Source organism: Ictidomys tridecemlineatus, chromosome 4 (genome assembly GCF_052094955.1).
Source record: "Ictidomys tridecemlineatus isolate mIctTri1 chromosome 4, mIctTri1.hap1, whole genome shotgun sequence".
NCBI lineage: Eukaryota > Metazoa > Chordata > Mammalia > Rodentia > Sciuridae > Ictidomys > Ictidomys tridecemlineatus.
In genome coordinates this window covers 73,335,186-73,359,939 of record NC_135480.1, presented here as the reverse complement: position 1 = coordinate 73,359,939, position 24,754 = coordinate 73,335,186, and the positions used below count along the sequence as shown (strand labels likewise).

General features: G+C 33.9%; 1 protein-coding gene and 1 pseudogene across 6 annotated transcripts in view; both read right to left on the bottom strand.

The window, feature by feature from the left end:
• Positions 1-10,949: 10,949 nt before the first annotated feature.
• LOC120890093 (U6 spliceosomal RNA) lies at positions 10,950-11,050 on the bottom strand (annotated as a pseudogene).
• A 1,535-nt stretch (positions 11,051-12,585) lies between these two features.
• Positions 12,586-24,754, bottom strand: part of Eed (embryonic ectoderm development) — a 30,981-nt gene continuing 18,812 nt past the window's right edge. For 2 of the 6 annotated variants that reach the window (XM_040285070.2, XM_021725160.3), the window contains 5 exons: positions 22,731-22,836; positions 20,928-21,002; positions 14,121-14,279; positions 13,303-13,376; positions 12,586-12,921 (listed from right to left, as the gene is read on the bottom strand). In XM_040285070.2, the coding sequence (XP_040141004.1) occupies positions 12,795-12,921; positions 13,303-13,376; positions 14,121-14,279; positions 20,928-21,002; positions 22,731-22,836 (541 nt within the window). In that variant the 3' untranslated portion in view covers positions 12,586-12,794. The remainder of the gene's footprint in view (positions 12,922-13,302; positions 13,377-14,120; positions 14,280-20,927; positions 21,003-22,730; positions 22,837-24,754) is intronic. The other 4 variants (XM_078046818.1, XM_005323288.5, XM_078046819.1 and 1 more) reach the window with 3 other exon arrangements.

Genomic DNA, 24,754 nt, shown 5'->3' with positions numbered 1-24,754 from the left:
CTAGATGCCCTTCAGTGGATGAATGGAAAAAGAAACTGTGGTACATATACACAATGTAATATTAATCAGCAATAAAAGAGAATAAAATCATGGCATTTGCAGGTAAATGAATGGAGTTAAAGAATATAATGCTAAGTGAAGTTAGCCAATCCCCAAAAACTAAAAGCCGAATGTTTTCTCTAAGGAGGCTGATTCATAGTGGGGTTGGGAGGGGGAGCATTGGAGGATTAGATGAACTCTATATAGGGCAGAGGGGTGAGAGAGGAAGGGAGGGACATGGGGGTAGAAAAGATGGTGGAATGAAATGGACATCATTACCCTAAGTACATGCATGAAGATATGAATGTTGTGAATATACTTTGTATACAACCAGAGATATGAAAATTGTGCTCTACATGTGTAAAATGAATTGTAATGCATTCTACTGTTATATATCATAAAATTGGAATAAAAAATAAATTAATTTTAAAAATAAAATAAAATAGCAACCATCAGCTCTGCCTTACAGATTCTCCAGGTCCAGGTTATTCCCACAGAGCACAATATGGCTCCTGGATTCTCCCCTATTTCCTATAGCTGAAAAAAGGAGGAAATATGGGTTTGTGTGTGTGTTGCTGGTGTAGGATATTTTTTTTTATTCATTTCACTTAAACTGAACAAGGAAATCCAGAATGAAAAAGAAGTGTTGACAGTTCCAAGAACCTATGAACAGATGTTCGTTCTAGATGGTGCTGTTGGGAAAAGGGAGGCATGGGACCTGGGGGCAGGCAGGGTAGCTTTTGTAGGCACACATGTGATCTAGGCAATACAGGGCACTGAGCTCAGAAAGTCCCTATGCTTGGTTTATTGTTCTGCTGTCCCCATCTAGAAATTCTTAATGATTTTATCTTTGCACTCACATCATAAGTGAAATCTAATGGAACAGTGTGGCATTTGTTTACATACAGGGGATACATGCAATATGAAGGTTTCTTGCTCCCCCCATAAATATACAGCACTCATAATTCGTCATGAGCACAGACTTTCAATGGACTCACAATGTGTAGAATTCAGTGAGGCTAAAAACAAGTGCAAGATAAGCAATTATCTACAACTAAGCAAGAAGTGGTGTTGACAGTTTCAAGAGGCCATGCTTTCAGTTTGAACCAGATCTTAATTTGAATGTAGAAAAAAGATATAGCATTTTAGTACTACTAGAATATATGGTATAAAGTAAAATAAAAACAGTTGAGCTATTTTTGTGCAACACTTCTACTGCACTGGTATGAACAAAATATATATATATATATATATATGTACAAACACAAAACAATAACTGTGTGATTTCTATAATTTTTACATAGGAGTTAGATGCTCTTGTGTTTCTCTTTAAAACTGTCATAACAGAATGTGAAGATAGTAAACTGTGTGCTAATAATTTAAAATTTAACTTTATTTAGTGAAGATCTTTTTTTTTGGCGGGGGGCAGTGGTACCAGGGATTGAACTCAGGGGTACTCGACCACCGAGCCACATCCCCAGCCCTATTTTATATTTTATTTAGAGACAAAGTCTTACTGAGTTGCTTAGCACCTTGCTTTTGCTGAGGCTGGCTTTGAACTCATGATTCTCCTGCCTCAGCTTCCTGAGCCACTGGGATTACAGATGAGCACCACCACACCCAGCTTAACTTTACTTAGAATGGCATTAAATAACAAATTTTTAAAAAATGTCTTAAATTGTTGGTTGGCCTTTATTTATTTACTTACACGTGGTGCTGAGAATTGAACCCAGGACTGCACACGTGCTAGGCAAGCATTCTACCAACTGTGCCGCAACCCCAGCCCTTAAATATCAAATTATAAGACACCACAAGTTGAGAAAGAAATTGTAGGAGGAAAAATGATCATCTCATTTTTTTTGTTTTTAAACATGGGACTTGCACTTTCACTTTGTAACATGCAAATTATGTAGCCAGCTGTCTTCAGGACTAAAAACATGACCAGCAGCATCCTCTGTTTCTCTTGAATTGAATTATTCTTTCACAGATGAAGTTCGGGGGCTCTAGGATGACTGCTTTCTGAAATCAACTGACAAGAGTCTCACTGTGTTCCCTATCCAGGCTTTGGCTCATTTGGGGGCAAAGAACATGCTCTTTCCCTGAAAGGATATTGACAGTGTAGGGTCCTTAACACTTTTGTTGAACAGGGTCTTTTTCACTTTTTTCTTTTTTAAAGAGAGAGAGAGAATTTTAATATTTATTTTTTAGTTTTTGGCGGACACAACATCTTTGTTTTTTTTTTTTTTTTTGTATGAGGTGCTGCTGAGGATCGAACCCGGGACTCACGCATGCCAGGCGAGCGCGCTACTGCTTGAGCCACATCCCCAGCCCTCTTTTTCACTTTTAAGTTGAAGTCCAGGTGAACTAGGTATACACTTTCAGGTGTCCTCATTATCCAAGGTACATTTGTAATCCAGGAAGGAAACAGGCTGCATGATGTAGAAATACATGGAGAGCTGAAGGGTTTCACAGCACTGGTACCTTTTTTTGTAATGCATGTGTGTGCTAGTAATTAAACCTAGACTCTTGAGCATGCTAAGAATTTGGCTGTGAACCATCTGGTTGACCTTCAACTCTTAACCTTGTTAAGAGTTCTCTTGTTTTAATAACTAGTAACCACCAAAGGGGTTATCAAAAAAATGGCTGGTGGACAGGAAATAGGCCCACTGTCTGTTTTTATCATTGTTTTCTTGGTACATAGCCATGCCCTGTCATTATATGTTGTCTATTGTTATGGGCCATGCTATATGGGAAATGACCAAACAGACTTCATTTTACTGAGACTCCATGTCGTACAAGAAATGCTTCTCGTGGATGGGGTTGTGGCTCTGTGGTAGAGTACTCCCCTAGTGCAGGTGAGGCACTGGGTCAGATTCTCAGCACCACACAAAAATAAGTAAATAAAAATAAAGGCATTGTGTCCACCTACAACTAAAAAATATTTTTAAAAAAGAAAAGAAAGAAATGCTTCTCCTATGGGAAAACTCCACCCCCTGCCATTGTGTTGGTCCTGCTTAGCATAGTCTGTTTAGAAACAAAATTGTTTCTGTTCTTCTTATATAATGTAAATTGTCCTCTTTTTAGTTCCCATTTTTCTTGGACAATGTACCCTGTCAGAGAATGATTATCTAGATGTTAGTTACCGTTCTTCAACTTGTACTCAAAATGACCCACTTCCCCTTCTGCCTATGATTTTAGATCTCATGATGTTTGTGTATGGTTTTGATTCATAGCTACAGCCACTTATGTTTAATGTGGTTTTAGACTATAAAGGTGTGCTGTAACCCTTGGAGAAGATTGAAGGGTATAGACTTGTAGCCTGCCCTTTGGCCTGTCAGCTGGTGAATAAAAATGGTTCCATCTCCTGCTTCAAGTTGACTTGGTGATTTATTGAAATTTTGCCATAACACTAAGGCTGCTTTCATGCTATAGGAGCAGACTCAAATAGTTATAACGGAGACTATAAGATCTATATTTCCTATCCAGGTCTCTGTAGAACAAATTTGTTGACCCCTGATCTACAGAGATATAGACTAATAAACAACAACAACAACAACAACAACAAAAAAAAAAAAAAAACTGACATAAGCTCTAATATATACTGTTGGGGCAAATATAATTTGCAACAGTAGAGAAAAATGCCCTTTCATTCAATAATTGATTCTGATGAATGAATCTGAGGAATCACAGAGGCACACAAAGATTTGCATGCTGGGCAGTTAATAAAACATTATAAAAGCAAAAAAAAAATGGAAGTAATGAACATGTATAACAAGGCAGTCAACAGATAAAACTGTATTAATGGAAATGTATCAAAACATGCAAACAAATAACAAAATAATCTAATATTTGAAAAATCAGAAGCAACCTGAAAATAAAGCATATAAACGACATTTTTAGTAATATCATTTGTTTAAAATTATGCACACAAAAAACATCTTATAAATAAAAGCAATCATTTCTGGGAAGTAAATTAAAGGTGGATTTTACCTTTTCTTTTTTTTCTTTTTGTGATGCTGAGGATTGAAACTTAGACCCTTTGCATAATAGGCTATTCTTTATGCTTCTATATAAACAGCACATGTGATTCAGAAATTATTAAATTGGAGCTGGGGATATAGCTCAGTAGTACAGTGCTTGCCTAGCCTTGGATTCAATCCCCAGGCACTATTAAAAAAAAAGTGAGAATGGTATTGATTTTTTTTATCTTAACAAAATGTTTATAGATGAAATAAAATGGTGTGCTTCAAAATAATCTGGGGTAGATGTATGGGCAAAACAAGGTTAGCTATGCATAAAAAAATCTTCTTTATTTATTTATTTATAGTTGTTGATGAGCTTTATTTTATTCATTTATTTATATGTGGTGCTGAAAATTGAACTCAGTGCCTCACATATGCTGGGCAAGTGCTTTAAACTGAGACATAACCCAGCCCTAAAAAATCTTAATATTATGACATTGTATAAGAAATATGCTGAACAATTATCAAGTCAAAGAAGAAATAGGGAATTAAAAAAAAGATATCTTGAATCAAATAAAAATTGAAACATAACATACCAAAACTTATCAGATGCAATAAAGGTAGTTTTAAGAGGGAAGTTTATAGCATTAAATGTTTACTTCAAAAGAGATCTCAATCAACCTAACATTATACCTCAAAGAACAAGAAAAATGGCGAAGGTCAATAAAAACAAGAGTTTGTTTTTTAAAACGTTTAAAAAGCCAGGTGTGGTGATACATACCTACAATCCCAACAACTCAGGAAGCCCAGCAGGAAACTTTCAAGTTCTAGGCCAGCCTCCACAACTTAAGACCCTGCCTCAAAATAAAAAAATAAGAAGAACTGGGGATATAGTGGTAGAGAGTCCCTGAATTCAATCCCCAGTACTGAAAACAATAAATAAATAAAAGTAAAAAGCTAAATAAAATAAAAAATCCCTGAGCTAGACTAAGACAAAAGACAGAATACTCATAAATAAAATCAGAAACAAGAGACATTACACCTGAAACACAGAATGCTGAGCATTATGAGAACGCTATGAACAATAATATGCCAAAGAATTAGATAACCTCAAACAAATGAATTACTAGAAACCTATAATGTACCAAGACTAAATTATGAAGAAATCAAAAATCTGAACAGACCAGTAATAAGTAAGATTTACTCAGTAACAGAAAGTCTCCCATCAAAGAAAAGCCCAGAATTGAATGGCTTCACACCTGAATTCTACCAGACATTTAAAGAACTAACACCAATTCTCAAACTCTTCCAAAAACATGAGGAGGGACTACTTGCAACCTCGATTTACAAGACTAGCATTAACTCTAACATCAAAGCCAGACAAGACAAAATAAAAAGCTAATATTCCTCATGAACATAGATACAAATATCCTCAACAAGACTAGCAAACCATATTCAACAGAACATTTAAAATATCATAAGCAATTGTCAATTAAAAATAAGTGACAGTATCACACAGGTGTAATTCCAAGGGTTTGGGAGGCTTGAGGAAGGAGGATTTCTAGTTTGAGGTCAGCCTCAGCAACTCAGTGATTTTCTAATCAAAAATGAAAATGGGCTGGGTGCACACCTGTAATCCCAGTGACTCAGGAGGCTGAGACAGAAGGATGAAAAGGGCTAAGAAACTCAGTGAGATCCTGTCTATAAATAAAATACAAAATAGGGATCGGGATGTGGTTCAGTTGTCAAATTCCGAGTTCAGTCACCAGTACCCAAAGGGGGAGGGGAGAAAGAGAGAGGGGAGAGAGAGAGAGAGAGAGAGAGAGAGAGAGAGAGAGAGAGAGAGAGAGAGAGAGAGAGAGAGAGAGAAAGAGAAAGAAAGAGAAAGAGAGAGAGAGAGAGAGAAAGAGAAAGAGAAAGAGAAAGAGAAAGAAAGAAAGAAAATGGGCTGGAAGTGTGGTCAGTGGTCGAGAGCCTCTTGATTCAATCCCCACTATGGGGACACACATACACAGCCATATGTAGCTCAACAAAGGGCCACATTCTAAAGAATGTCATTGATTTTGTCATTGTGCAAACATCATAGAGTGTGCTTACAGACAGCTATAATGTCACCAGGCTTTATCATAGGGGACCACCATTATATACATAGTCTGTTGATGTTGGCAAAGTTTTTATGAGGCAAATGATCATTTTTGGTCTTGATCCCCAGTTCCTGACACAAGGTTCTAGAATCATTTTGTATATTGAGATAACTGGCAATTATGAATTTGGGGATAGCTTCATGATGGGAGCTGACCATCAGAAAACCAAGGCATGATTAGAAGGTTTCAGCTCTACCTTGAGACAGAGAGGGGCAGAAGATGGCCAGTAATTTAACATGGCTACTAATGGAACCTACTCTCTCTCTCTCTCTCTCTCTCTCTCTCTCACACACACACACACACACACACAAAACAAAAACAAAAACAAAAACCTCTAAGCAATATGTTTCAGAAAGATTCTGGCTTGGTGAATGTACCTACATGCCCAAAGAGTGGTGCATTCTACTCCCTGGGATATAATCTCCCCTTTAGACCTCCCCCAATGTACCTCCTTCATGAGGCTGTTGATCTGTAGCCTTAGCTGGTAATACTAAGCAAACTGTTTTCTGGAGTTCTTTGAGCCATTCTAGCAAACTATTAAAGCTGAGGGCCTTACAGTCAGTCAGAAGTATGGGAGATCTAGACTTAAGGATGGGCATCTAAAATATGTGCAGTCTGGTGGGACTAAATCCCTAACCTGTGGGGTCTGATGCTTACTTTAGATAGTGTTAGAACTGAATTGAATTACTAGAAACCAGTTGATGTCCAGACTGGTTGGTAGTGTGGAAAGCACTCACACATTTGGCATTAGAACTGTTGAAAATAGTTTGGCTATTGTAAATTGTGCTGCTATAAAAATGGTTATGCATATATCACTGTTGTATGACTTTAATTCTTCAGAGTAAATACCAAGTGGTATAGGTGGGTCATATGGTGGTTCCATACCTAGTCTTTTGAGGAGACTCCATATTGATTTCCATAGTAGTTGTACTAATTTAGTCCAACCAATAGTGTAAACGTGTTCTTTTTTCCACACCCACTCTAGCATTTCTATTCTTGATGATTGCCATTCTGACTGGTATAAGATGAAATCTCAAGTGTAGATTTGCATTTCCCTAATTGCTAATGATGCTGAACATTTTTTGATGTATTTATTAGCCACTTGTATTTCTTGAGAAGAGTCTGTTTAATTCTTTTGCCCCTTTATTAACTGGGTATTTTTGGTGAAATGTTTTTTAGCTCTTTATATTTTCTAGATATTAATCCTCTGCAAGAGTTGCTAACAAGGATTTTTCCCATTCTCTGGGTTCACTCTTCACATTCTTAATTGTTTCCTTTGTGGCACAGAAGCTTTTTAACTTAATGCCATCCCATTTATTAATTCTTGACCTATTACCTGAGCTTTAGGAATCTTACTGAGAATGTTGTTGCCTGTGCCTAAAATCTGGAGTGTTAACCCTACATTTTCTTCTGCAGGTTGCAATTTCTGGTCTAATTCATAGGTATTTGATCCATTTTGAGTTGACTTTTGTGCAGGGTTAAGAGATAAGGGTCTAGTTTCTTTTTTTTTTTTCCCTTTAATTTTTATTGTTGGTTGTTCAAAACATTACATAGTTCTTGACATATCATTTTTCACACTTTGATTCAAATGGGTTATGAACTCCCATTTTTACCCCATATACAGATTGCAGAATCACATCGGTTACATATCCACTGATTTACATATTGCCATACTAGTGTCTGTTGTATTCTGCTGCCTTTCCTATCCTCTACTATCCCCCATCCCCTCCCCTCCCATCTTCTCTCTCTACCCCATCTACTGTAATTCATTTCTCCCCCTTGTTCCCCCCCCCAAGGGTCTAGTTTCATTCTTCCACATGTGATAACCAGTTGTCCCAGAACCATTTGTTAAAAAGCCTGTCTATCCTTGCATCTCCAAAGTATTTTTTTGGCAACTTTTTCAAGGATTAGGTGATTTTAATGTGTGGATTTGTCTCTTGTGTCTTCTACTCTGTGCCATTGGTCTATGTGTCTGTTTTTATGCTAATATCATGAAGTTTTTGTTACCATAGCTCTGTAGTATTGTGATGCCTCCAACATTGCTTTTTTGGCTTAATATTGCTTTGGCTATTCTGGGTCTTTTATTCTTCCTAATGAATTTTAGGACTGTTTTTTCCTGGTTTTGTGAAGAATATCATTGTTATTTTGATAAGGATTGCATTGTACGTTGCCTGTGGTAGTATGGGCATTCTAATATTAATTCTGTTTATCCAGGAACAAGGAGGTCTTTTCATCTTCAAAGCTCTTCAATTTCTTTTAATGTTCTGTAACTTTCATTGTAGAACTCTTTCACCTCTTCAGTTAGATATATTCCTAGGTATTTTACTTTTGTTTGGGCTATTGTAAAACTGTTTTCCTGACTTCTAAGAAGATTCATTGTTGTTATATATTGTTTTATAACCCGCTACTTTGCCAAATTTGTTTATTACCTCTAGTCTTTTGGTGGTTTTTTGTTGTTGTTTTTAATCTTCTAGGTATAGAATCAAATCATCCACAGTGATAATTTCCTTTCCTAGTTTTATCCTTTTTATTTGCTTCTCTTGCCTAATGTCTAGAATTTCTAAACTGCATTAAATAGGAGTGGTGAGAGTAGACATCTTTGTCTTGTAGATTCTAAAGTAAATGCTTTCAATTCTTCTCCATTTACTATGAGGTTGGCTTTGAATTTTTAACATATAGTTTTATGATGTTGAGGTAGGTCCTTCTATTAATAGTTTCTTCAGTGTTTTTGTTATGAATGGGTGCTGAATTTTTCGGACTTGTCTGCATCTACTGAGATAACTAAGTGATTTTTGACCTTAATTCTTTTAATGTGATGAATTATTTATTTATATATATGAAACTATCCTTGCATCTCTGAAATAAACCCAACTTGGTCATGGTGTACAATCTCCTTGAAATGTTGTTGGACACAATTTGCTAAATTTTATTAGGTATTTTTGCATCTAATTTCATTAGGGATAGGTCTATAGTTTTCTTTCCTTGATGTATCATTATCTGGTTTTGGTGTGTGATACTGGTTTCATAAAATGAGTTTGGAAGGTTACGTCCTTATTTCATGGAATTATTTCAGAATTACTGACATTAGTTCTTCTGCAAAGGTTTGGTAGAATTTGACTGAGAACCCATCTGGTCCTGGAACATGGAGGTCTTTCCATCTTCAAAGCTCTTCAATGTCTTTTAATGTTCTGTAACTTTCATTAAAGTCTTTTTATTACTGCTTGTATTTCAATACAAGTTATTGACCTGTTTAGGTTTCCTACGTCCTGATTCAGCTTTGGCATGTATTCATCTAGAAATGTATCCATTTCTTGTAGGTTTCCCAGTTTTCAAAATAAGTCCTAATGATATGCTGGATTTCTAACATCTGTGATGAGTTCTCCTTTTTATTTCTGATTTTCATTAATCTTACTTTTCTCCCTTTTTTAGTTTGGCTAAGGATTTATCAATCTATTTAAAAAGAACTCTATTTCATCCATCCTTTGGATTGTTTTTTTATTCTCAAGTTCATGGATTTTCAGCTGTGATCTTAAGTCTTTCCTTCCTTTTACCGGTTTTGGAATTGGTTTGTTCTTCCTTTCAAAGGGCCTTGAAATGCATCATTAGGTCATTTATTTGGGATCTTTCTAATTCTCTTCAGCCATAAACTTTCCTTTCAGAACTACCTTCGAAATGTCCCAGATGTTCTGGTATGTTGCATCACTACTCTAATTTAAGAATTTTTAAATTTCTCACTCAATTTCTTCTATCACCCATTCATCCTTCAGAATATTGTTCAATCCCCATGCTGTTTATATAGCTTTCATAGGGTTTGGTTGTACTGACTTTTAATTTCATTCCATCATGATCTGATAAGATGCAAGGAATTATATCAATTTTTTTTTTTTGGTTCGGTAAGAGTTGCTGTATGGCCTAAAATATGGTCTATCTTGGAAAAGGTTCCATGAGATTCTGAGAAGTATATTGTTATTGTATGAAATATTCTATAGATGCCTGTTAGGTCCATTTGATTTATATTTTTAACATCCACAGTCTTAGTAATACTGAGTTTTTGTCCAATTGAGCTATCTAATGGTCAGAGAAATCACCCAGTATTATTTACTAGGGGTTATCTGGGGCTCCAATTTGAGTAGTGCCTTTTATGTAATCAGTTACGCTCATACTTGGGGCATAAACATTTATTATTGTTATATCTTCTTGTTGGATTGCTCCCTTTACCAATGCAAAGTGACCTTTTTCTGATATAATTTTTGTCATATGGGAGTAGCTACTTCTGTTTGTTTTCAGACTCCACATTCACATGATCAATTTCCATCCTTTCACTTTCAGGTTGTGGCTGTCTTTGATATGTCTCTTACAGACATATAGTTGGGACCTGTTTTTTAATCCACTCTGCCAACTAACATCTGTTAATTGGAGAGTTGAGACAAGATACCTTCAATGTTGAGATGTTTATTCTGTCATTTTATTTAGTCTATTTTCTCATTTGCTTAGCTACTTTTCAAATGAGTTTTTTTTCTGTGAGCTCTAAGCTTTTTCAATTTGTTTAATATTTAAGTTCTGTAGTGCCAGTTTACTAGTCATGAGTTCTTTTATTAGTTTCTGCTTATCTTGAAAGGTTTTTATTTCATCCTGAGTCTTGAATGATCTTTGCTTGATACAGTAGTCTTGGTTGACAGTTATTTGCTTTCAGGACTTGGAACACATTGTTCCAAGCCTTTAGGGCTTGTAGAGTTTGTACTGAGAAATCAGAAGCAATTGTGATTGGCTTGCCTCTTAATATGACCTGATGTTTTTTCTCTTGAAAAATATGGAACATTTAAAAAAAATGTGTCATCCTTGTCCAGGAACCATGCTAATCTTCCGTTTATCTTTTCAATTTTAGTGTATGTGCTGCCAAAGCAAGCTCAATTTGTCATTCTTCAGTCTTCTTGATCACTCAAAATATTTGATCGTTTTTCAAGGTCTAAGAGGAGATGCCATCTTTGTGGTTTGCTTTCAGTTTTCATGGAACAAAGCTGAGAATTCAAAATATTTCATTTTCTGCTCATGCAGGAAAAAAATTACAAAGAAAGATATTTCTAAATTATTAGATGAATCAGAAGATCACGAGAGGCAGACATAGCACTACACTCTAGAGATAATGACAAAGCTGATTGTGTAAGTGAAATTTCAGCGTCTTCAGATGACCTACATTGCAGAATTTTCCCATTCAAGTAGTGAATAATATGTTTCTATGAAGGGGACATACTCTCACCCAGTTAGATTGTAACAGGAAGGATTACACCATGCAGTATTTTGCCATAATAAACTGGACCACCTTGCTTTGCTAAAAGGATGTCACAGTACTATCTTTAATGTTTATGCATCAAAATTTATTTGCTTTTGGTTTTCGACTTAAGAAGGATCCACTGGATGCAAAGATGATAAATGTTGATGAAGTTTTCCTGTTTACTAAGAGTTAAAGCACTGTATTATTTCAGGGAGGTAGACCTTGCTTCAGAGACAGGACACTGTCCAATACCATACAAGTATACAATATCAAAACCAAATTTTAAAAATACAAAAAAGAAAATTTTATTAATCCTTTTAAAAACTTGACAAAATTCCGTCTTCCATATTTTACCCTGGCCTGGCTCACCTCACCTTATCTCTACCATAGTTTCATGACTACTCAGGCTTTCTTTACTCTGCTTCAGGTTGGTTAACATTCGACATGTGATTGTGGTCCTCTTTGGAGATTTTGTTGCTGTTGTTGTTCACAAATAAATGCAACATGCTCTATGTCTGAGACCAAAACCCAACTACCTTCCACCCTATGAGAGCTACTTAATCTCACTTAGCCTATTGGCTACCATTTTAGAAATGAGGCAATAACTCACTACATGGACATACTCCCTGTATCTTTCATTGTTAGACTGTGCATTTAAACAGTATGTCCTCTCCTTTGTTCTAATAATAACATTTCCACTAAATTTACTAATGGTCCAATTACAAATCTACTGACAAGAAAACATATGTTCTAATACTACTGAACTTTAAATATAATTACTTGTGGAATCATCACAGAAAAAAATCACTAAAACTATAAAACCATAAAACATATAATAGCCATTAATCATAAAATATACTTAGGGCTTATTATTTGGCAAATAATATTCTAAATGCCCCAAATACATTAAAATAATTTGCTTCTCATTTTTGTGGTAGTTTTATTCATTTTACACATGAGCAAACTAAAGCACAGAGATGTTACTTACCTAAAGTTACACAGTGGCAGAGTCAATATTTAATTTCAGCTTAGTTGTAGAGCCTACACTTAATCTCTACATTAAATTTCTTTTTCCAGTTAAGAAAAAAAGATCATCACAAATAGATAAGCTATAATTTTATAACTTTCAACTTGCTTTCATCATAGTGAAAATAAAATAACACACAGCTTACAAAAATAAATTTTTATTAAAAGCAGTAGAGTCTGAGCAGGAAGACAGTACAAAGAATGTAAACAATGTAAACATCACTACATTCAGCTCAGCCTGATTGAACGCTGAAAAACAAGTCTAAATGCTCTATGTGCTCTTGCTAGCAAGATACATTAATTCTATTTTACACAGACAACACAATCTAATTTTGAGTAGGAAAAAATATTTTATCGAAGTCGATCCCAACGCCAAATACTGGCATCATCACAAACTGCTATAAGAATGCTGCTATCCCTGCTAAAACTGGTTTGTCGAATAGCAGCACCACATTTATGATGAGTCAGTGTTGTACATCTAGGGAAAAAACATGACAAGAGGTTAAATATTTTACACTATACTACCAATATCTACCTTTAGAATGAATAAGAAAATAAACAGATACCAAGTCTCTTTAAAAAGCATTTAAAACCAGACTATCTTCATTAAAAGTTCAATCTCAAATCTCATAAAATTTGGGTATATTTTAAACTCAAGAGGCACCATGTAATTTGTACAAGTATCACCAAGGTGCTCATTATTAAAATAAAAAAATACTTGTAACTCTGAAATTTGTAAATGTTAAAATGTTATTTAAGGATGATATTGCAAATGTCAATATTTCTTCTATATTTGCATAAAACTTTGGGGGGAATAAGGCAGAAGTCTTTAATATTATAGAAATTTCTCAATACTTACTTGGCTTTATGAGGATCTTCTACTTCTAAATCCCAAACATAAAGTTTGCCAACCTGATTGCCCAATGCAAGCATCTGTGTAAACATTTTTAAAAACATCAAATTAATAAAATCACCATGCTCCAAGGCATTCAACAATCCTAAGACAACTTTCTTACTTCAGAAAAACCTCGGCTCCAGCCTCTGACTGCGCTCTTGACTATTTCTTTGGATCTTATATTCCTGATTTGTAAATAGGAATAAGAGCAATTAATATTTCACAGGTGTCCTGAGTAAAATAAGAAGGCACTTCACAATTTTATGAAGGGCTTTACATTTACATTGTAATGTGGTACTCTTTTTTCTGCCCTGCCTTAAAGAATTATAGCAACAGCTGTGGAAAGCTCTTTCAAAACATGTTTTTCTTTTTCTTTCTTTTTTTTTTTAAAGAAATGAATACCCAGTTAATTTGTTACCACAGAATCCTAACAACAGATTTCTTTAACTAGTAACTAGTATTTAACCTGTCTTCCATGCTGATTTTCCTAGGAAAAAGCTACAGAAGTAATTTAACACTCCAATCACTAAAATATTAAATGTTAGTAACAGTTATTATGGAATGTAACCCAAATTTAACTACTGATACCAAACTGCCAATTTTATTTATAACAGATATTGCAGATGGTATACAGAGCCCACAATGGCAGAATATTTTAATCAATACAAAACATCAAGATAGATTCTTAAGAGAAAAAAGAACATGGATATAACAGAAAAAGCTAGAATTACAATGGTGTTTTATAAGCCAAATAATTTCAAAATGTAAAAATATGCTGCTACCTTTTGCCAGAAATCCATAGAAAACCTCATGTACCAAATGTCACACTGGCTGTAATCAAATCGCCCAAGAATAGTCACATTAGACTCACTAGGTTTAATTTTATCTATATCATCTTCCATTTTGCCAGGTTTCCAGCATACAATGGCATTTTCACAAGACTAAAAGAGAAAAATGAGAAAAACAAGTATTAATTTTAGAACTGAATTTTAAAAATTTAAAATAAGACTATTATTTTAGAATGACAAGTCAAAGAATGTGGTTAATCCAGTGATACACATTCATTTCTATAAGTCAACGTCCACATTTGAGTATAAGAAATCTGATCAACAAAATTAGACAATACAAAAAAATTATGTTGTTTGGAATATTCATGTTGGAAGTCACAATTTCTCTTCATAATCAAACCACATTCAGCTCTAGATACTTTGGTACCCAGAGATACTTTGAAATTACATTTCAAAGGTATAATTATAAAAACACTGTACATAGCTTTTCAATATCTGGTCCTTCTTTTTATCACCAGTTTCCCTAATTTTCCAACTTATTTCTAATCCTTTATTGGATTCTTCAACCACAATGTCTGTACCACCTGACAGGTAACAGATATAATGAATTCATTCAATGTGCCTTGAAGATCAGGTTTGAAGTGGGGCAAAAGGAGGCAATCAAAGCAGTAGTTTAACATCAAGACACCGACATGTGGATGGGCTCGAATGGTATGAAGTTATACTTCTCTTATCATGTAACACTGACTCTTTGTGCACACATTCCTACTTAGGCAGGAACTGGTAAAGAATACAATGAAAAGAAAATTTCAAAACTGTGGGTGTCTTTCATAATATTAATTGATAGAATCCAGACATGCTGACAAAAATCTTCTGATGAATTGGATAGTTCCTCACCAAATTACATTATACAGCACAACCTCAATAACACCAGATTAAGAAACCCTGGTTTAAGTAAACAGTGCTCCCTGGATTTTGCTGTGCAGCTTACACTATCAAAGGTGGCAACCCTGCAGCAAGGGTCACTGGCATTTAAACAGTTTAACCACACGGTCATAAGAAGATCAGAATGGGACAACACTTTTTCTTTTTTCTTTTTTTTTAATACCACGGATTGAACCTAGAGAGGCTTAACAACTGAGCCACATCCCCAGCCCTTTTTTATATTTTATTTAGAGACAGGGTGTCACTGAGTCGTGTAGGGCCTTGCTAAGTTGCTGAGGCTGGCTTTGAACTAGCAATCCTCCAGAGCCACTGGGATTACAGGCATGCACCACCATACCTGGCAGTACAACACTTTTTAAAATTCTTTTTCAAATTTTTCAAACATAATGCTATATGGTATCTGTTACACAAGTTCTTAACTACAAAGCACCCTCAGGGATCACCTTAGCTTGATGACTCTTGAACAAGTGTACAACTAGATCAATAATAACTTGTGGAATTTTCTCAGGAACCCCAATGAATCAGAACCTCTAAGGGGAAGGCAGAAGCATAAGAATTATAAAATTGTTCTTCATGAACTTCTTACTGTGCTGATAAAGAATATTTTCCCCCCTGTGGTGGGAGATCAAACCCAAGGCGTAAGGCATGCCAGCCAAGCACTCTACCATTGAGCTACATCCCCAGTCAAGAATTTTAATTATTAGAGGGCTGGGGATGTGGCTCAAGCGGTAGCGTGCTCGCCTGGCATGCGTGCGACCTGGGTTCGATCCTCAGCACCATATACAAACAAAGATGTTGTGTCTGCCAAGTACTGAAAAATAAATATTAAAAAAAAATTCTCTCTCTCTCTCTCAAAAATAATAATAAAAAAAGAATTTTAATTATTAGAGTCTTGCCTCATGGAAAACTAAAGTAAGGGAAGATAAAAAGAATTTATCAGAGCTGATTCATTACCTTCGAAATCATCTAGGGAGCGTTTTGGAATCACAGATTTCTAGGGTTCTTGTGCCAAATTTAGAATGTTTGGGGGATAAAGTATAGGAATCTATTTTTACCATGTTCTTCCAGGGATTTTTAACACAGAGCCAGATTTGAGATGACCATTAATATTTAGTCCAACCTCCCACCTAAATTCAGAAATCCTGCCCTTAAGTTTGATTACATTCCCAGTATGGGGAAATGAACCCAGGAGTATGGGTTCATGAACCACTGAATTATATCACTGGTCCTTTTTATTTTTTTGAGACAGTGTCTCACTAAGTTGCTAAGGGACTCAAACTTGTGTTGTTCCTGCCTCAGTCTCTTGTGTTGCTGGGATTATAAGTGTGCACTACTGAACAAGTTCTAAGAGTAGAAATTTAAAGCTACTGGCTGTCTATTGCTGCTACCAAAAAAAAAAAAAAAAAGGAGTAGATTCACTTTTCTCTATTAATTCCCCTGAATGTAACGTAAAAGACTAAATATCATATATAAAGCAAACAATCTTAAAGGTGAGAAAAGGCAGACAAGTTATGAACCCAGGAATGTGAACCATAAGAGTGTTGAGTTCTCTGGATTTTCTTTATATCCCAGACTGGATGCTAGAGAAGGCAACAAAGCAAGAATACTAACAAGTAAAGACAAGCCTCTCAAAACAGCACAGAAAAACCCATGACTCATCTTCACTTGAACCTACAAAATCCTGGTAAGGAACCATTCTTAAGTCATAACTAAGTACCTTGATTACATATCCACTGGTATCCCATACTTAGCATCAATAAGGTGATTTTCTGGCTGGCCTAGTATCAGAGAAGGGCTAGAGAAGGCCTAAGAGAGTCAGGACAGTCACAACCACTCAGTGGTAAGGCCACAACTAACTATCCACACAGCAGTGGAGACTATTAGATCAGCACTAATGAGGCATCCCAACCTCTCCAACTATGGTTGTATTAACTGAGGCCTAGTAGAAAGTCTGGTAACCACAAGGCTGTGCTCTCCTTCCCCAGCTGAAAAGTATCAAAGAAGCCTACCACAAGGGAAGCTTGAAAGAAGATCTAGAGTCTCATAATACCCCAAATATCCACAAATCAATAAAAAATTACTGGGATACTAAGAATCCGAAAAATCTCAACTTGAAAAAAAAAAAAAAAGACACCAATACTGAAGCAATAGATGTCATAATTATCTGATAAGGATTTTAAGGCAGCAATCATAGAAACGCTTCAATGAGTACAAATATATCCACTTGAACTAAAAAAGGTTTCAGAAACAGAATATATATGGAAAAATTTGAAATAAAAATTGTATTATAATCAAAATTAAAACTTCAATGGATGGGCTGAATAGCAGAAGACAGAGGAGAGAGTTAAGAATTTTAAAAAGAGAATAATAGTAATTATCCAATCTGAGTAAAAAAAGAAAACAGAACTTAAAAAAAGAAAAAAAATCCGAGAAACCAAATTAAAGATCTAACATTTCATCAGACTCCAAACTAGGGAGAGTGCAGGGTTAAAAAATAACTCAAATATTGGTTGAAAGGTTTCCAATCTGAGACAAAAATATGCCCCCAAAACATAAACCTAGGGCTGGGGTTGTGGCTCAGTAGTAGAGCGCTCCTGTAAAAGCATGTGTAAGTCTGGGTTCAATCCTCAGCACTACATAAAAATAAATAAATAAATAAAATAAAGGTATCGTGTCCATCTATGACTAAGAGAATAATAATAATAATAATAGTAATAATAAATCTATCAAAGATTCAAGAAGGTAGTGAAAGCTAACAAAATAAATCTCCACTCAAATTATACTCAAACCCCAAACTACAAATATATTCATGTTCAATCTAAAAACTAAAGACAAAGGAAAAATGGTGAAAGCAGAAACAAAAAGAATGCCTTATCTACAGAGGAGAAAAATTTCCAGAAGATTCCTCATCAAACCAAAGAGGGGACAAACACTTTTTCAATAGTTAAAAAAAACAAAACCTAAAAAACTATGAAGCCAGAAAACTATATTCAGTGACTACATCCTTCAAGAATGAAGAAGAAATAAAGCCATTCTTAGATGAAGGAAAACTAAGAGAATTTTATCAACAGCAGACCTACCTACAAGAAGTTTCCTGAACAGAAAAAGCAAGATGAGTAGTAAGTAATACTCTCTCCCTTTTCTTTTGGGTTTTCTAAATTATATTTGATGACTGAAGCAAGATTCTGATGTGGTTCTCAATATAAAGCAAATATTTAAGAGTTATAAATGAAGAATAAAGGAATGAAAAGTCATACATTTCACTTGAATTGATAAAATACCAATACAAGGATGACATGTTACACATATATAGTAAAGCAACCACTGAAAAAAACTACAAAGAAATATACTCGAAGATATGAAGTAATAGTGAAAAAAACCCAGAGAGAGAAATGAAAATAAAAACATATAAACAAAAATAACCAATCCAGCAGACTAATATAATTACCTATGTTAAGGCTTAAATATAAATGGTCTAAATAAATCAAATAAAATAAGCCACCAGAGAGGATTAATAACAAAATGACTCAATGATATGTAATCTATAAGAAACTTACACAACTATAACAAACAGATGTTAAAAAGTAAAATATTACATAACAATAAAAGGGTAAGGCCACCAGGATACAGCAATACCAAATATATATGTACCAAATAACAGAACTGCAAAACGTGTAATAGAATTGTCAGGAGAAAGAAAAATCTACAATATAGTTGGAGATTTAATCACTTGTCTCTTAGTTAAGTGACGAAACAGTATACATAAAATCAATAAGATACAGAAGAATTTAACACCATCAACCAATAGTATCTAATTTTCATTTATAGAACATTCCATTCAATATCAAAATACTTATTCTTTTCAAACTCCCATGAAACATATCTAAAATAAATTCACAGAACTTCTTTAAAAAAAGATACCAATAAAAATTAAAACATAAAGAGCAACAAAATAAAAAGTTCTTTGAAAAGATCAATACTGATAAAGCTCTAGAAAATGACAAAAAAAAATACAAATTTCAAGAATAAAACAGGTTTTATCATTAGAGACCCAGTAGATAGTCCCAATTCATTTATATAAAGTCATTATTACTGATACCCAAACCATATTAAAATAACAAGGAAAAAAATTCAGGTAAGTTTAATACTTCATGAATCATCCACAAAAATACTTAGAAAATAGAATTTTACGACATATAAAAGAAATTATACAGCATGAGCAAGTAGGGTTTATTCTAGAGAAACAAGGCTGGATCAATACTCAAAAAATAGTACAATCCACTAAATTAACAGGCTACAGAATAAAGAAAAAACATAATTTTATCAACTTATGACAAAAATGAAACCCATTTGTGGAAAAACTCAAAAATTTAGGAAGAGAATACAATTCTCAACTTGACAGAGAATACCTAAAACAAAACAGAACAACAACAACAACAAAACCCAGCTAATAATTATGAGACTATAGTCAAAATGTCTGTTCTTAACATGATTATTCAAAATAGTACCAACAGGTGAGTTCATCAGTGCAATAAGGAAAGAAAGAAAAGGCATACAGATCATATAGGAAAAAGTAAAATTGTCCTATTAATAGATGACAAGATGGTCTACATAGAAAATCCCAAGTAATCACAGAATCAACAAGAACAAAAAAACTTCTTAGAAAAAGCAATTTATTTAGGTTGTAGGATTCAAGATTAATATTCAATCAATTGTATTTCTATAGACTAGTTATGAACTCATGGAAATAGAAATTTAAAATACAATTTATAATAGCTAAAAAAGAGAATAAAGAATACTTAGATGTAAATCCAACAAAGCACAAACAAGGACTTGTATGCTAAAAGGTATAAATGCTGATAAATATAATTTAAAAACTAAATAAATGAAAGACATACAGTATTTATGGATTATAAGACTCAAGATATTAGTGCCCCTCAAAATTACATATAAATTAAACATAATTTCAATCAAAATCTCCTTCATCCCAAAAAGAAAACCCATTAAGATTTTCTTTTTTTTTTTTTTTTGGTAAATGTACACAAGATTCATTCTAAAACTTATATGTAAAGGCAAAAGAACTAGAATAGCTAAAAACAATTTTGAAAAAGAATAAAGCGAGAAATCAACCTATCCAATTTCAAGACTTATCATAGTGCTACAATAATAAAGACCATGTATGTAATGATGGCACAGAGACAGACATATAGTTCAATGGAACAAAGTATGTTCAAATAATTTTTGACAGGTACAAAAGCAATTCAATGGAAGAAGCATAGTCTTTGAAAAAATAATACTGGAGTAACTGGATATGTATAGGGAAAAAACTAACTTCAACTTGAACATCATACTTTTTACAGAAATTAACTCAAAAGATCATACATTTGAGGGAAAACATAGCAAGAAAACAAATAAAACAAAAGAGAAAATCTTTAAGGCCTAGGACTTAGTGAAGAGTTCTTAGACACAACATTAAAAGCATTGCCTACAAAATTTTTTTAAAAAATCAAAAATTGAATTTCATAAAAATTGAAGACATTTTAAAGACCCTGTTAAGAGGATGAAAAGCTATAGACTGGAAGAAAATATTTGCAAACTATGTATCTGACATAGGAGTCATAATTAGAATATATTAACAACTCTCAAAACTCAACAGTAAAAACAAAACAAAACCAATCCAATTAGAAAATGAGTAAAGATATGAAGAGACATCACCAAAAAGGATATATGGATGAAAAATAAGCACATGAAAAAGATGTTCGACAACACTAGCCATCAGGGAATGCAAATTAAGACCACGATGAGATATCACTACACACCTATCAGAACAGCTAAAATAAAAAATAATGACAATACCAAATGCTGGCGAAGATTCGGAGACACTGGATCTCTCATACATTGCTGGTGAGAATGTAAAATGGCACGGCCACTCTGGAAAATAGTTTTGGCAGTTTCTTAAAAAACTAAACAAACTTAACCATGACCCAGCAATTGCCCTCCTAGGCATTTATCCCAGAGAAATGAAAAACAAGTCCACACCAAATCCTGTACAAAATCATTAATTAGCAGCTTTATTTGTAATAGCCCCAAACTGGAAACAACCAAAACAACCTACAATAGATGGTTAAAATAAACTGTGGTGGTATACTCATACAATGAAATGCTACTTATCAATAAAAAGGAGAATTACTGATATAAGCAACAACTTGGATGGATCTCCAGGGCATTACATTGAGTGGGAAAAAACAATCTCAAAAGATTCCAAACTGTTACATTCTTGAAATGACAAAATTCATGTGATTAAAATAACAAGAAACTACACACACATTATAATAACAGTGTCAATATCCTGGGTTTGATATTGTGTTATACTTATGTAAAATATGACCATTAGGGGAAATTGGGAATTGATCACACTGGACCTTTCTGTACTTACTATCTTTGAAATTTCCTCTGAATATAAGTATTTCAAGATCAAAAGTTTAAGGGGGAAAAATAAACAACAGCAGTAAAACTATACCCACAGGAAAAGAAAAACAATAAATTAGGTTCTGGCCCAAGAATACATGAATATCCTGAAATCTGCATCAAGAAAAGAAACCAAATAGCAATTTTTTCCAAATCTGACAATCCAAATGTTCAAATAACATCACCAATAACTTCTCTCAATTGCCATCTTAAAATGTGTGTGTGTGAAAATTGAGCCCTCAGTATCTGTAAGAGAATGGTTTCAGCACCCACCCACCCCCCCCCCGCCAAATACCCAGTACTTTATATAAAATGGCACAGTATTTGCATATACCCTACACGTATCCTCCCATAGACTCTATTTATCTTTTGGCAAAGGGGATTGAACCCAGGGGTGCTTTACCATTGAGCTACATTACTATACCCTTCCTTTTTTTAAATTTAAGACTCAATCTCACATCTCACTAAGGTGCTGAGGCTGACCTCAAACTTGCCATCCTCCTACCTTAGCCTCCCAAGTGACTGGGATTACATGGGTATGCCACTACACCCAGCATTCCCATATACCTAAAATCATCTCTAGATTACTTATAACATCTAATGCAATATAAATGCTATGTAAATGACTGTTATATTGCATTGCTTAGAGAATCATGACAAAAACGTCTGTACATGTGCAGGGTTTTTTTTTTTTTTTTCCAATCAATGGTTGGCTGAATGCAGGATGTGGAACCCATGAATATGGAAGGGTATACCTACATCCATCAACATGTTAGAGCAGGATATGCAGGATGGGGCTATAGCCAATAAACCAACCAACTCCAGTCACCTGTTTTATAAATAACATGTTATTGAAATAGACACAAACATATCAATAAAAAAAGAAACACTGTTGGTTTTAATTATTGGTTATTTTGCAACATCATCAAATATCAGAAAACACTATCACTTTATAAGCTACATTTCTCTTACTGGAGCACAAATAATTGTATTATTCCTAAAATAAGTTTTCAAATCTACCAAAATATTAGACTTTGAGAGTCTAATATTTTTCCCTTCTAGTATTCATTTTAACCAAATGAATTTGCAAAGTTTCAAACACACACACACACACACACACACACACTCACACACTCGCACACTCTTTCTTTCTCTCTGAAAGTACAGCTTAACTGCAGTTTCTTTTCATACCTTGGAAAGTATCAAATCGCCTAACCATCGCACACAATCAACATAATTCCTATGTATGTCTCTGGTAGAAAAGTCAGGAAAGTGGATTTTCTGGGAAATAAATGGCCTGAAGGAAAATAGAAATGTAAAAAGTTAAAAGAAAAAAAAATTAGAAATGACACTAGTTTTAATTTTTGAATTTATAAAACTCTTTTTTGTGGTATGGCCAGGGGCCTTTTGCATGCTAGCCAAGTGTTCTACTACTGAGCTACATCTGTAGCCTGACTTACAAAACTTTTAAAAATAAAATGTGACTATCAATTCCTCTGTTTCCAGACAACTTATATTTCAATCTGTTTACTGAAGATTAAGTCTCCATTTTTCTTTCTCTATTTTTTTTCCGTTATCAATTTTCAATCTTATTTTTGTCCAATGATATTTATAAAATAAAATTGTACTACATATGACCCCAAATTAATCATTCAATTCTGAGTATCCTAACCAATAAAAAAGAAAGAGATCTGATAGCAGGGGTGAAATTTTCCCACAAAAGTACACTAAACTACTTATTTAATCCTTTAAAATTCAGCATTAATGGTCTATGAAAGTTAACATACTTAAGATAGTCATCTATCTGGAAGCAATGAAACATCATCTCAAAGTCAGCTTCAAATAAATTTACAGTCCTGCCTCAAGAAATAATTTCTGAAAAAGCCTTGCAGAAATCTGATAAAGACCTTTCCAAATAATTTCTATATTTCGGAAACCAAAATGTGACTCCATTTCTTCCCTTAAAGACACTTGCAAGAAGACAATGAATAAGATAAGCTGCTACCAATTCTGAAGTTACTGGTTTTAATACTACACCTAATATTTCTAATCTAGTAAATAATTCAGTTTTGTGTGTTTTTGTTGTGCTACGTATAGAACCCAGAATTCATATATGCTAGGCAAGTACTTTACCAGTGACTGCTTCCCCAACCCCAAGAGCCGGTTTTTATACTGAAATAATTATAGAATTACACATCATGAATTAATTGTCTTAGTCAATTGACATGTTCTCTTCTTACATTTGCCCTCAAAAGCATGTTGGGCTGCATTATCTGGTACAATGCTTCCAATTCAAATTCTGGGAATTTGTTAAAACATTCAAATGTTATTGATGATTTAACATAAATTTTTAACTGTTACACAATTACATTAAATGCCTTTAAGTCAAGTACATATTAAAAGTCTTATGATTAAACTTCTTCAAGGAGAAAACCAACACAACTCAATATTATTATCTGTAAATTAAGAAATATAATTTGTATTTATTTCAGAAATAAACAAAATAATTTCAAAATACAAATTCAACACCATATTATTCTATGGTCTTTAAAATAGAATTCTAAAAGTTGTATTTATTCTTAAAGGTCACTAAGGTTTGATGAGTATACTTAAATGTAGCTTACAAATTTAACTATTATTAATATAGTTTGCAAACCAGAAGATAACCTCTAGCTCTCTGCTTAAACAAAAAGGCAAAATTAATATATGTAAATATACGTTTAAAATGAAAGTGTTAATGATAGCTTCATGTAATGCTTAAAAAAGTTAGCTGCATTAAGAATTCAGGCATTTCCAAAACTGAGACATTTCAAAAACACAAGGAAGTTACAAAATTGCCCACCACACGGTATCATGGAACAAGACTTCTGAATTTAAATTTTCTCTATTTAATGAAGTGAGATTCATTAAAAAAAAAAGTAATATTATCATTATTCTTTTTAAATACGTTCTACTATCTTGAATTAGAATTTACTGATGTGTCTTTTACTTTAGTCTACTAAAACTGCTAATATGTGGGCCTGGGGTTGTGGCTCAGTGGAACAGCACTTGACTAGCATGCATGAGGCACTGGGTTAAATTCTCAGCACCATGTACAAATAAATAACAACATCTAAAAAATATTTTTTAAAAAACTGTTATATGTGTAAATTTAAAAGGTCAAGTATATGCATAGCTAAATAAAAATCAGTAAAATATGCTACTAAATGAAGGCA